General features: G+C 38.5%; 1 protein-coding gene across 2 annotated transcripts in view; it reads left to right on the top strand.

The window, feature by feature from the left end:
• The window catches only part of LAMA4 (laminin subunit alpha 4), a 151347-nt gene extending 137799 nt beyond the window's left edge, over positions 1-13548 (top strand). For both annotated transcript variants that reach the window (XM_049899236.1, XM_049899232.1), the window contains exons 33-39: positions 1024-1213; positions 2247-2402; positions 4683-4842; positions 6594-6724; positions 7965-8058; positions 8512-8631; positions 13004-13548. In XM_049899236.1, the coding sequence (XP_049755193.1) occupies positions 1024-1213; positions 2247-2402; positions 4683-4842; positions 6594-6724; positions 7965-8058; positions 8512-8631; positions 13004-13149 (997 nt within the window). In that variant the 3' untranslated portion in view covers positions 13150-13548. The remainder of the gene's footprint in view (positions 1-1023; positions 1214-2246; positions 2403-4682; positions 4843-6593; positions 6725-7964; positions 8059-8511; positions 8632-13003) is intronic.
• Positions 13549-14057: the final 509 nt, after the last annotated feature.

Genomic DNA, 14057 nt, shown 5'->3' with positions numbered 1-14057 from the left:
GCTCACATGAAACCTCTAATGCCTTCTAATTCACTACTTGCCTGATCAGCAGAATCAGTAGTTTGTATTCTTCAGGAAAAATTCAGAGTTAATCAAACTAGAAGTTAACCTAACAAATATATCTTATCCATAACCTAGAGCTAAATTTCTAGAATATTTTTAAAAATTTCTACTCACTCCAAAAACCAAACCAAGCCCAGTGCCATCGAGTTGATTCAGACTCATAGCATAGCGACCCTATAGGACAGAGTAGAACTGCCCCATAGAGTTTCCAAGGAGCGCCTGGCAGATTCGAACTGCCTACCCTCTGGTTCGCAGCTGTAGCACTTAACCACTACACCACCAGTGTTTACTCACTCAGGTGGCTGTTTTTAACATGTGATGTCCATCAATTAATTTTTACTGGGAAAAGATTTGAATTTGTATTTTTGATAGTACACACGTCATATTGTTTCTATACAAATTTCTATATGCATATTAATTACTCACTAGTATTTTGTCCATATGAATAAGCTTCCCTAACGTATAGATCTTTACTAAACTAATTGCAACCATAATTTCAAAGCCATATGAATAAGCTTCCCTAACGTATAGATCTTTACTAACCATAATTTCAAAGCCAGGCATGATATTATGATCCTTAACTGAAAGAGTACTTTAAATTTGGAACATATCCCTGTTGCATAAGGAAGTAGAGGAGAAGGATTTAAATTTTTGGACTAGTACCTAACCTTTTTTTTGTTTGTTTGTTTACCTAACCAATATTCATTAATAGTAAAAAAAAAAAATTTTTTTTTTTTTTTAGAGGAGAAGGATTTAAATTTTTGGACTAGTACCTAACCTTTTTTTTTTTTTACCTAACCAATATTCATTAATAATACTAAGGGATAATTAGAAGAAATGCTGCTTGGGATTAAATGAATGGCTACTTATTTCTCCCATACACCATCTTGCTTTGGAAGTTAGAGAGACTATCCTCAGTCTCATTTCGCATATGGTAAGCTTTTTCTTTTCATTTACCAGATCTCAGTTTTCCATCCGTCTGAAAACTCGCTCCTCCCATGGGATGATTTTCTATGTCTCAGATCAAGAAGAGAATGATTTCATGACTCTATTCTTGGCCCACGGCCGTTTGGTTTTCATGTTTAACGTTGGCCACAAGAAACTGAAGATTAGAAGCCAGGAGAAATACAATGATGGATTGTGGCATGATGTAAGTTGAAGGCAGAGGATAGTATTATCAATAAATATTCACCAGTGTAAATATGCTGACGCTAAGGCCCCACTATGTCTCTCTAGAAACATCCATTTTAAAATTCTGCTGCTGTACACTTGAAGTTCAATTTCAAAACTTTTTTTTATTAATTCTTTATAAAAATCTTGAAGCATATTATTTAAAAAGAGACACAGATTGGGTGTAACTGTTTTAACCAAAGGATCAATGGCCAACATAATCTAAAGTTTGGTTTCTAATGATTTGTCATTTGACTCTCTCTCTACCCTCCCCACCCCCCCACTACCTCTACAGGTTCTTAAGGTTCAACAACTGTTCCTGAGTGTCTTTTATAGTGCACAGCAGTAGGCTAAGCTAGGGAAGATGCAAAGTGAAAAGTAAATCCAAACAGTTAGGAGGACAGGAACCACAGGGGAGTAGCTAAATATTGAAGCAAATCAGTTTGTATGTAGTGGCAACAGTAAGCAAGATAAGATGCGTTACAATTAATTACAATAAGTTCAGGAGAGGGAGAGAACATGTGGGCTGAACCAGCTCGAAAGAGATTCGTAGAGAACTCTGGTAAATTTAAACTGTATTCAGAAATTAAGCCTGAAGCTTTAAATCATTCCATCTAGAAGTCAGAAAATACATGGATCAATTCCTCTAACACATTTTCATAATACCGTACAAAATAATGAAGTGGTAATTAGAAGATGAGCAGGAAAAAGCACCTGGGTATATAAAGCAAGGAGGTGGAAACATTTCACAATAAAGGCATATGCTGCAGAACAAAAAAAGAATTAATGAGGACATAGTTTTTCTCATTCTAAAAATTGGGTAGCCAGGTCTCTACTCTGCTGAAGAAGAAGAGGCAAACTTCTGACCTTCAGAAAGGGGACCACCTTTTTAAAGGACTTTCTGTGGATTCCCCACAGTATTACGGTAGCAAAGTTGGGAGGCAGAGCAACACAGCCTTTCTCCCAGTCTTGTGATGTACTTGGGACCTGCTGTTTTCCTTCTCTCCATCCAGGTGATATTTATTCGGGAAAAGAGCAGTGGCCGACTGGTGATTGATGGTCTTCGAGTCCTGGAGGAAAGTCTGCCTCCTACTAAAGCTTCATGGAAAATCAAGGGTCCTATTTATTTGGGAGGCGTGGCTCCTGGAAGGGCTGTGAAAAATGTCCAGGTAAGAAAGGGAGGAACAGGTAGACCCATCGACCTTGAAAGCTGGAAAATCATTTAGTCCAGGCCCTCATATTACAGATTAGGAAACCGGCAAGAATAAAATTGTAGTTTGGCTGCATGTGGAATATCAAAGTGTGTATTGTCCTATTGGGGTCCCTGGGTGGTTGAAAAGGTTAACATGCTTGGCTGCTAATAGAAAGGTTGGAGGTTTGAGTCCACTCAGAGGCGCCTCAAAAGAAAGGCCCAGTGATCTACTTCCAAAATATTATCAGCCATCGAAAACCCCATGGAACACAGTTCTACTCTGACGCACGTGAGGTGGTCATGAGTCAGAGCCAACCAGACAGCAACAGCTTCCTGTCAGGCTGGCTGTCTTTTTGCCCTGTGGCATTACAAAGTCGGGAGAGATCTCTGAGTCTAAGGTAGAGGTGAAACGAAAAAAGCTTCAGAGTTGTAAATTGTCATAAAAAGTTATGTCTCAAGGGGATGCTTATTTATTCAGCAAGTAGCCATACTTTTAGTACCAAATAAATACCAAAAAAAGAAAGCAAGTGTTTTTGTTATATATTATTGAGTGAAAAAAAGCAAGTTTCAAACCATTATAAAAACTATGATCCTATTTTTGTTTTGTGTACACACACACACCTGTAAATGTGCAAGGAAAAGTGGTTACTTCTTGGGAGAAGTGAAGGGATAGTAAGAAACATGTAATTTTCGTAATTTAAAAATTAAAACTATTTCATCTTAAAAAACATTTAGCAATAAAGAGAATGCATCAAAGGATTAAATTTTTCTTAACATAAATACAGATTTTATTTTAGCACAAAAAGTTAATATGTCTAATACTCATTATATATGTGGATAAAGCAAAAAAACTAGAGTTCACATTAAATATTAATTAAGCAGCCCCAATTCCATGACAGTCTTTTTTTATATATACACGTACATAATTCTACTTATTTTGTTGTTGTTGAGAATATACACACCAAAATATACACCAATTGAGCATGTACCTTTTAGTGACATTGATTACATTCTTCGAGTTGTGTAACAATTCTCACCCTCCTTTTCTGAGTTGTTCCTCCCTCATTAACATAAATTCACTGCGCCATAAGGCTGCTGTCTAATTTTTCCAGTAGTTATTGTCAGTTTGATTCTATATGGGTAGTTCTTAAAGGAGCGTGACACTCAAGGCAGGTCTTTTTCACCAGTTAAGCTAAACTATTGTTTGTTTTTGAAAAGACTTCAAGGAATATTTTTGGTTTAAGGTTTAAAGGTTATCTCAGGGCAGTAGTTTCAGGGGCCATGGCAATCTCTTTAAAAGGAAGATTTCCAAATGCAGGATAAAATCAGTTTGTCCAAGGTGGCCCAAATTTCACATTGCATGGTAAGATAAACCCTCAACCACAAAAACAGCTAACGAAGCCGAAATGTAAACCTTCTGCTGTATATTCAACCACAGTAGACTTAACAGTCAAGGACTTTACTAGCCTTCAGCAGCAGTAGATGATCTTGAGCGCAGCTGTCATTCTGGAAGGATAATTCTAACATTTAATTTTATTTATTTAAGTGTATTTCATCTGATATATATATATATATAAAATTTAAGAAGCCCTGGTGGGTCAATGGTTAAGCACTCAACTACTAACCAAAAGGTCAGCAGTTCGAACCCAGCAGCCCCTCCACGGGAGAAGAAGATGTGGCAGTCTGCTTCCTTAAAGATCACAGCCTGAAAGCCTTATGGGACAGTTCTACTCTGTTGTATAGGGTTGCTATGAGTCGGAATCGACTCGATAGCACACAGCAAAAACATATAAAAATTTATATTTGCAGTTGCTAGTTATTTCATTATGGTGTATGTAAAAAATCCCATAGCTTAATTACTGTAGGCTGACATCATCAAATACAAAATTCCAACTTGAAAAAACTAGTTAAATGAACTACCTTGAAAAGATTAATCAAGATTAATCATTTAGATAGCTACATTAAATAAGGAATTTCTTAGTTTCTCTCAGGACTTATGCCCCATCATTTTGCTTCTCCTTGGTGTATCTATAGAGCCCTGGTGGCACAGTGGTTAAGAGCTCGGCTGCTAACCAAAAGTTGGCAGTTCAAATCCACCAGCCACTCCTTGGAAACCCTATGGGGCAGTTCTACTCTGTCCTATAGGGTCGCTAGGAGTCGGAATCAACTCCACGGCAACGGATTTGGTTTGGGGTTTTAGTTTGGTGTATCTGTGCTGCAAAAATGAACTTCAAGAAATGTCTTCTCCTTCTCTCAGATTAACTCAGTCTACAGTTTCAGTGGCTGTCTCGGCAATCTCCAGCTCAATGGGGCCTCCATCACCTCTGCTTCCCAGACATTTAGTGTGACCCCTTGTTTTGAAGGTCCAATGGAAATGGGAACATACTTTTCAACAGAAGGAGGATATGTGGTTCTAGGTAAAATGACTGATTTTGTAAAATATGAATCATTAAACACTTCCTTCCTGGAAGAAATATTGGGCCCACAACTAAAACTTAAGAATGCCAAATAACCCAGCTCTAGGAGTTGACCTTTTCCACAACCACCACCTTGCTCCCTCTACCACTCCAAAGAAGACATGGAGTCTTCATCCCTGTTTCGTTCCCTGACCAGAGCTTCCCTACAGCTGCCAAACCTGTGGGTGACCATCCAGGCTTCTTTAGACTTTCCCGTGCTGCTCTGTGGCCTGATCCAATCATCTCCTGACCACTTGCTCTTCTAGGCCTTGCTCTCTTCCCTGTTAGCACACCCATTATCTCTAGTAAAAGCGAGTTCCACTTCCTTACCCAGCTCTGCAGTGCCTGCAGGAAATAATGACCTTCAGAAATTTCATTTCTGTATCTTTATTCTCCTCAACCATTACTCTCTTGCTGAACAGTTTTTATTGTATGCCAAGTAATGAAACATAACATCTCCTAAAATAAAATTCTGAAAGACTACACACAATCACCATCCAAACCACTTCAACAACATCCTACGGAGCAGCTGTTAGGTGTGAGGAAGGCACAGAGATAGGTTATTTGGAAAGAGAACAGGAGAAGGGTATAAAACCACACGTTCCCTGCCCTCAAAGCGCTTAGATACTTTGTACATTCCTGGAAAAAAAAGAAAAGAAATTACAATGCAGCCAACTATACTTTCTTAAACTATCGCCATGCCCAATAGAATAACCAGAGGTAATAATTCCTTTAATTTGTCTAGCCCATGATTTTACTTCCCTATCTTTATCCCTACCAAAACACCTGCACTTATGTTCCTCAGCCATTTGCTGAGGGCTTCCTTGAATTTCACTGATAAAAACACTAAAGGCTTGGACACCTTGAGATGCATGGCAACCTACACAATTTATGTACCTCATAAATATTAACCAATAGCAGAAAAAATTAAAAAGTGAATTATAAGACATATCAAGTGAACATTATGAAGATGTTCAGGTTTGCAATGAGTCTCTTGGGGTGAAGACAGCTACTCTTAATAAGAATTAATTTTCTTGGATCACTGCAATAGCAGCTCCTAACTCCTTTCTTTTGTTGTTCTCACTTTCTCTCCCCTCTGAAAGGCTGTGCAACACTGGCACCAGTTAGTTTGTTGTTGTCGTTTAAGAATTATTTTAAAATGTAGGTCTGATCAAGTCAGCCCTCTTGCCCAATGACTGCAAAAGAGAGTTGAGCTTCCCTACTTCAGCATTAGAGCCCTTCTGGACGTGGCTCCAGCCTGCCTTCCCACTTACCATGCCTCCTTCTCCCACTTGCAGCAGACCATCCAGGCACACTAACCTGCGCAGTACTCGCCAAACACCCCAGTCTCTGTACCTGTGTGCAGACTACTTCCTCAGCCAGAATTGCCTTTCCTCCTTCTCACTTTTGAAGTACCAAATGGCCTTGCTAGCTGGAATTTCTGCTCCCCCAGACTCCCAGAGCACATGATGTATTTATTGTCAATGTGTTATCCCCAACCTCCACACACAGGAGTGGTATATTAGTTGTCTTATCCCCCACAGAGCTTTCCACAGTGTTTTTTGACACGAAGAATGCCACCTTCTACATAGCTATTGAAAAATACGTCAAGCTTTCAAATGTAGATTTAAAAGTATTTAATTACAAAATCACATCATAGTTATAAAACTTATGTTGCTGTTCTTGAGCACTGATAGTATTTCTCCCCACAGATGAATCTTTCAATATTGGATTGAAGTTTGAGATTACATTTGAAGTACGTCCCAGAAGCAGTTCCGGAACCCTTGTCCATGGCCACAGTGTCAATGGGGAGTACCTAAATGTTCACATGAAAAATGGGCAGGTATTGCCTTAAAAAATTTTAACAGTCTGTCTCTTCTGACCTTGGATTCTAGATCTGAAGCAAATTTATTTCACAGAATTATCTCATCAATCTTTCCTTAATGGAAAAAAAAGAGAGAGAGAGATGGGGAGAGCTGTAACATAAAATTTAAATGCAGGCAATATATTTAGACTCAGAATTACATGTTGGGAATTGATTTGGTTAGAACAAAGAGCTGTGAAAAGATGGCACAACTACAAAAGAAAATTATCAGTAATAACAACATAAAGGGTTTTAACAAAACAATTGGAAAACAACCTTTTTCACCAAATGGGAGCAGCAAACATAGCCAAATATCAAAACCACTAATAAAAAAATCTATCCATCCATCTATATATCTATATGTATAACCAGAAACCCAGTGCGTATACCAGATATGTATTTATACACATATACATACTATTCTCCATTTCTAGAAATAAAAGAAAATTATAATAAAATAGCACTTTCATCCTAAAATATTACTGTTGCTGTTGTTAGGTGCAGTGGAGTTGATTGGGACTCATAGTGACCAAGTGTGTTATTATTAAAGAAAATTCAGGAAGCTATTTGAATATATATTAAGGAAAAAATAGTATTTCGATGCCTTTAACTTAATACAATTGATTTCTTTGGGTTCCATTACATTCTATTGAACCATATAACAATAAAAACTAATCTTTATATGGCGCAGACTGTCAGGTGGTATTCTAAATGCTTAATATGGATTAACTCATTTAATCTTTCCAACGGCTCTATAAGGTAGGTACCTTGACTTTGAGATAGGTACTATTGTACCTTCAATACCCTTATTTTACAAAGAAGAAAACTGAGGCACAGAGTAGGATAAGTTGGAGAGCTGGGATATGAATCTAGGCAGTCTGGCTTCAAAGTCCATGCTCTTTACCAATACCTTAACCGGCTTTGTATAGCGTATGCCATCTTTAAAAATTAAAGGAATTCATTTTGCTATCTTTCTTATTGTTCCTGTCTCCCATCTTCTCTCCTGTGTAACAATTCGTTTCTCTCCAAGGAGCACACAGTTTAAACTGTGTCTATAGCCTGCGAAAGACTGACCCCTTGTGTTCAAATTGCAAAGCTAATCCTGCGTGGCTATTTGTTGAAATATTGCTTCTCTGTGGTGAATTACTTAAGAAATTCAGTTCGATCATGGATGTGGGGAGATGAAATTATATTATATAATAAACCCTGTTTTTTGAAGGTCATAGTAAAAGTCAACAATGGCATCAGAGACTTCTCCACCTCAGTAACCCCCAAGCAGAAGCTCTGTGATGGCAGATGGCACAGGATTACAGGTAAGAAACCCTAAGGGTCCCCGGGTAAGCCTGTACACCCATCTGTGGGATGATTGTGTGGCAGAACTCACTGTAAATTATGTGATAGAATAGGTGATGGATGGCAGTCTAGAAGTAGCCAGGGAAAAAAGAGAAACAAATGTTATTGCACTACTATTTATATGTGGAATCCATATATGGCTTGAAAATATGAATGCTGCCAAAATGGTGTTGGGTAGTTATTTAAATTATGCATAATTTATGTAGCAAAAAGTAGCACAAGAAAATCCTAAATATTCTCTCTGTCAAAATATTACAGTTAGCTTGTTAGATATTCATGTTTTTAATGATATAGAAAATATGGAGCTTTGTTCTGGAATAAATAAAAGTCATTACAGTGATAAATTTGTCTCTTTCATGTGAAAATTAATTATTCCAGTGCCACTTCTGACCAGTCTTTGCCCTGTATTTCAGTCATTAGAGATTCAAATGTGGTTCAGTTGGACGTAGATTCTGAAGTGAACCATGTGGTTGGACCCCTGAATCCAAAACCAGTTGATCACAGGGAGCCTGTGTTTGTTGGAGGTGTTCCAGGTAAGATTTGCTTAAAAGGGGCAAGTTTCCAAATCTAAAACGCAGTGAGTTCTCGTTATTATTATATTATTAAGAATTGAGTCACGTGTCTTCATAATTCACCCAAATAACTCAAAAAAAAATTACATGATTGCTTTTCAAAGGAGAAAGCATACTGAAAATTGTGACTCCTCACCCAAGATCACAACAAAATAACACATAAGAAACCCCAGCTGTTACTCTCCCCCTTGCCATATGTATGTACTTTTCTCTGCCTTTTCCACATACCCTCCACACATACACACTGAATCTGTTCTAAAGTATGAGAATCTTGGTGGACTGAAGGCTTGCTCATACTTGCTCTCTTTTCTAAGTTGGGAAGAAGAGAGTCATGGTTCTCTCATTCCAGGATTAGTCTGATTTGTAAAACAGCTGCAAGCCATAAATTCTGTTATTCCTCTGTAGTGGCAGTCCCCAAGAAAGATTCCCAGCTGCAATTCTGTAGTCATCGTCAGCAGTAGCAAAGAATGGTGTATAGCCTGGAGTGGTGATAGGAGGATATTTTTGGACCTCCCCCCACCTACACACACACAATTGTTTTAAACCTCTGAAACTGGGACCACGTCCTTACATTGAATGTGTGTGTTTTCACACATTTGACTTACTACAGAAAAACTGAATGCTACAGCTGGTGAGAGATACCTAAGGAGAAGGTATGCAAGCTTTATTGCATCTGGAATTTGGAGGGAATTTGAAGGGAAAACATACAACAGTGTTTCCTTGCCTTCTGACTAAGTTATTTTAGATTGCCCCATGTAAAGGCAGATCCTAAAAATGCTTTAAGTAGGAGAGTGAGAAAGCACAGATAAAATTAAGCATCTGGCTTTGGATACTCCTAAAATAGTTGCTAGTAAGCCCTCCTCGCCTTCGTAATGAGAATTTTTCAAATACCGGTATTGACAATGATAGTAACTCAGTGACTACAGAAATCTTTGAGACCCTCAAAAATCAACACTTCCTTTCCTTTACTTCCCCACACACTCTCATCCCTCCGCTCCAACCCGCCCCTCCCGCTGCCTGGCTTCAGTTCTAAAAGGGATTCTGGCCGAGGCACTGTGGGAGATGTATTACATCAGTTCCTAGGTTTCTGTATATTACTTCCTTCCTAGAACTCAGGACATAGTTTAAAATATTTCAAAAGTTCCCAAGAGTCTACAGGGTCAAATTCAGCATGGCATGCGAACCCCTTGATGAAAAGCCCCTCCTTGTCCCTGCCTCTTGGGTTTCCCCACACCTTCTGGGGCTTGCCATTGCCTAAATGTTCAACGGCGCTCTCTTTGCTCCAGACCTTTGCACAAGTGCACAAGGCCTTCATTTCTGGGAAATGTTCTTCCTTTCTTACCCAGTACCTTTTCATGAACAGCTTCTCCCCCTCCCCCACCAACCTAACTCCTTACTGACCTTCAGGACTCAGCCCAGACTCACTTATACCCACATGCACTACACACCCAACTCCCTCTACCTAGGATATCCTGTGCTCACCATGTATTGTTGTAGCTCCTATCACAGAATACTGTTGAAGCTAAATAGTACACTCTGTTGACAGAAAACATGACTTTATTCAACACACAACAAACATCATGGAGTGTCTGTTAAGCACTGAACTTGGCTCCAAGAGATGGCAAAACAAGAGTGGTTCTCGCTCATGGAAGCCAGAGTATTTGTTCTTTACTTTGCACTCAGAGTGCTTACTACATCATTCAGTAAAATATTTGTCTCTTTGATTTTTGTTTGTTTGTCTTTATTTGTGTGTGCATCACACACTATCACACACTACCATTGTCTTTCACTACAGAAGTTGCTAAATTGGTAACCTTCAGAGACTAGGTGGGCAAGAAGTACCAAAAGCAAAATACAGCCTGTCTGAAACACAGTAAACAGAAAGATTTAACTAATGAACCAGCACACACAAAGTAGCAGGTCACAGAGGTCTAACCACCAGCCAACAGCACCACTGTACCTTTTACTTCTGTCTAGGAGTCATGCCAGCAAGCCCAGAACCAAAGCAAAATAATTTAAGCTAAATGTAATTAGTTATATCCTTTTTAGCTGTTCAAGATTAATTCCGCTAAAACCACATAGGAAACCAGGCATTAAGAAGGATAACTAAAGGAAATTAGGCATAAATAAAACCCCTATATGCACTGGATTCTCTCGGAATCCTAAATAATCCCTTAAACCAAGCAGAACCCTGTTGACTCATTATTTCTGTCAATAAAAAAGGTGAATGCATTAAAGGTCATACAACTATATACCAAAAAGTCAGCTTTACTGTATAATTTAAAAATTAAAATTATTATTTTTGCAGCCCACACACATGGATGCCTGACCATTTATCCCACTACTAAAAATCCTGGATCATTCTATATATAGTCAATCTTTCAACCTGTGGAACATTCTCTCTTACAGTCATGTATTGATTTTATTCATCAGTCACTTAAGGTTCTGGGGCACTTTCCTGTCACTACTTACAATTAATTGTATGGTAAATTATGCATACAGTAATTGCTGTATGAATTATTACCTCCAGATAACTTCCCCCATAAGCCAAAGGGTGATAGGCTTGGGCAGAACCAAACCTATGTTCTAAAAGTCATTTCCAAAACGGGCAGCAGAATTAGATGTTTCTGGCCCTAGTATCCCAATGGTTCAGTGCTCAGCTGCTAACTGAAAGGTCAGGAGTTTGAATCCACCAGCCACTCCAAGGGAGAAAAGGCCTGGCAATCTGCTCCTGTAAGGATAACAGCCTAGGAAACCCTATCAGGTGGTTCTTCTCTGTCATAAAGGTTACTTACTATGAGTCGGAGTTGACTGGACAGCACCCAGCAACAACAAAGCTTTAGAATCTCTCCTGTTTGCTTACTTTTTACTCCTATAATGCAGCACAGCTGAGCAGACTTGAAGGATATATATAATCATCCTAATCTATAGACAAATAAAGGGACTTGATCTCTCAGGCCCCTTCAAAATCTAAAACTTTATCATTCTAAATATGAAACACTATTTCCATGATTTATTTTTAGTATAAAGCTTCTACATATTCTTAATCTACATTGCTTAGAAAGCTTATTACAGCCACTGGATGATGTTTAATTTGCTGTCCTGTTTTATGTTCCTTCTTGAGTTACTGATTTTTAGGTGTCTTCCACCTTTTATTGCTACTGTTCACAGAGCTGTTTGTACATAATAATAAACTTTGGCTAAATGGATTTTAATTTCATGATATCTCTAAGGTCTCTAAATTGCTTTAAATTATATTGCTTTTATCATCCCAACACATTTAATTTTGCAATTAATAAGCATACAGCTTTTTCCAGATTTCTAATTAAGACAAGGAGAGGATGTTCCCCTGGCATACCACAGGGCACCTGTGCCCACACAAGGAAACGCTAGTTATCATTATTCTGTTTACAGTTCTTAAGCCCTTTGCTCAGAAAAATTAAAATTTAGTTTATTTGAATTCATTATTTTCTCATTATATCTTATGAGCTTGGCAAAAATGTGGAGGCTTAAGGCTGAAGAATAATGACATGAATTAAACAGAAACATTAACCAAGTCCAGAAATAGTGTGGAAACTAAGATTTCCTTTCTCCTTCTCAGCACAGAAAATAAGTCAGGCCCAGGTGAAATTAACCCCCCAAAAAATAGGTTGTTGTTGTTGTTAGCTGCCATGGAGTTGGCCCCCAACTCATGGCAACCCCATGCACAATGAAACAAAACACTGCCTAGTCCTGCGCCGTCCCCATGACCAGTTGTTGTGCATTAGACCGTGGTAACCCATAGGGTCTTCATTGGCTGTTTTTCAGAAATAGCTCACCAGGCCTTTCTTCCTAGTCTCTCTTAGTCTGGTAGCTCTACTGAAACCTGTTCGGCATCACAGCAACCTGCAGACCTCTGCTGACAGACAGGTGGTAGCTATGCAGGAAGAGCATTGGCTAGGAATCAACCCCAGGAAATCAAACCCTGCTGCATGGAAGGCAAGAATTCTATCGCTGAACCACCACTGCCCAAAAGCATAGGTAGACTATGAAATGTCACTGCTGAGTCTTTACGTGTACGTAGTAAATTTCCTCCTTGGAAGACAGCTGAATTATACAGAGGCACCTGATTGTGGAAAATAAGGCAAAACATTCACATTACCACATGTTCATATTACTTCAAAAGCAGATGAAGTTACTGAGGAATGAGTAAATTTCTAAATATATTCCATTTTTGACATGTAAGTCACCTTGATGATATGAGCAATTATTAAGTACACTTTTACCACAAAGTAATTTTGGGGGTTAAAGTACCTGAAATGCAATTTTTGTTTTCATTTATTTCTCTTTGCAGAGTCTCTACTGACACCACGCTTGGCCCCCAGCAAGCCCTTCACAGGCTGCATTCGTCACTTTGTGATTGACGGACACCCAGTGAGCTTCAGTAAAGCAGCCCTGGTCAGTGGCGCCGTGAGCATCAACTCCTGTCCCACAGCCTGACGCCCCAGAGCAGAGCTGCCCACACGTACTGTTCTTTAGAGCACTGAAATAAATGCAAAATCGGCCAGGGGGAATCGCAACTTCCCCTCCTGGCGGAAGCTTTCAACTAGTTGAGCATGACTTAAATGAATCATCAGGGACTGGATGTTTATTATTTCTCATTTTGATCTTGCCTGGGATCCAAAATGTCTGCAATGGACATCAATCAAAGGAGCGTTAAACATACCTGTATTGAGAGTATACTTACTTCCTGCTGGTGAAATATACTCTTCCTGTTTCTAATAAAATAGGAGGGATTCTAAATAAACAGTGGCACACCTTTTTAAAGTGTGGCTAGATTGTCAGATTCATTTTTCTTTCAGGGAAGATAACTTCCAGTCCATACCAAAATATCTTTGCCCTACACTGCCTTTCTTTATCTTAAAAAGATTCATTAATTTAGGTAATTACTAAAATTAGATGATAGATGTCGTTTTAGCACCTCTTCTTTCTCTCTCTCTCTCTGGTCTGTAACAAGAATACTTTAGATTTACAGCAGTTTTCAAGGTTAAATAAAATAAATTTCTAACTAACTATTAGATAAATGATAGTATAACTTAACCTTTCCTAGATAAGAAAAAGAAGGAATTAAACTGCTTTTTTTCTTCCCTTGTTTATTAAAAAATAAAATTTCACATGGGGTAGGGGTTGGCTCCTGTAGGCTATTCCTGTTACTATGTGTTCTATAGAAATCATTGAGGACATTATAACAAAGAGTGGGACAGAGTCCTAAAATTCAATTTCGAAGCATAAAAGTTTTCTTATTAAAAGGCTTTTTTTCCCCACATACCTGCAACAAAGCTAGTCTTGTTTCTAAAATTTTATAATCTTTTTTTTTTAGGTATCTACTTGGGTTATGTTAATAAAGT

The sequence above is a fragment of the Elephas maximus genome, chromosome 1 (genome assembly GCF_024166365.1).
Source record: "Elephas maximus indicus isolate mEleMax1 chromosome 1, mEleMax1 primary haplotype, whole genome shotgun sequence".
NCBI lineage: Eukaryota > Metazoa > Chordata > Mammalia > Proboscidea > Elephantidae > Elephas > Elephas maximus.
This window is presented reverse-complemented; position numbering and strand designations above follow the sequence as displayed.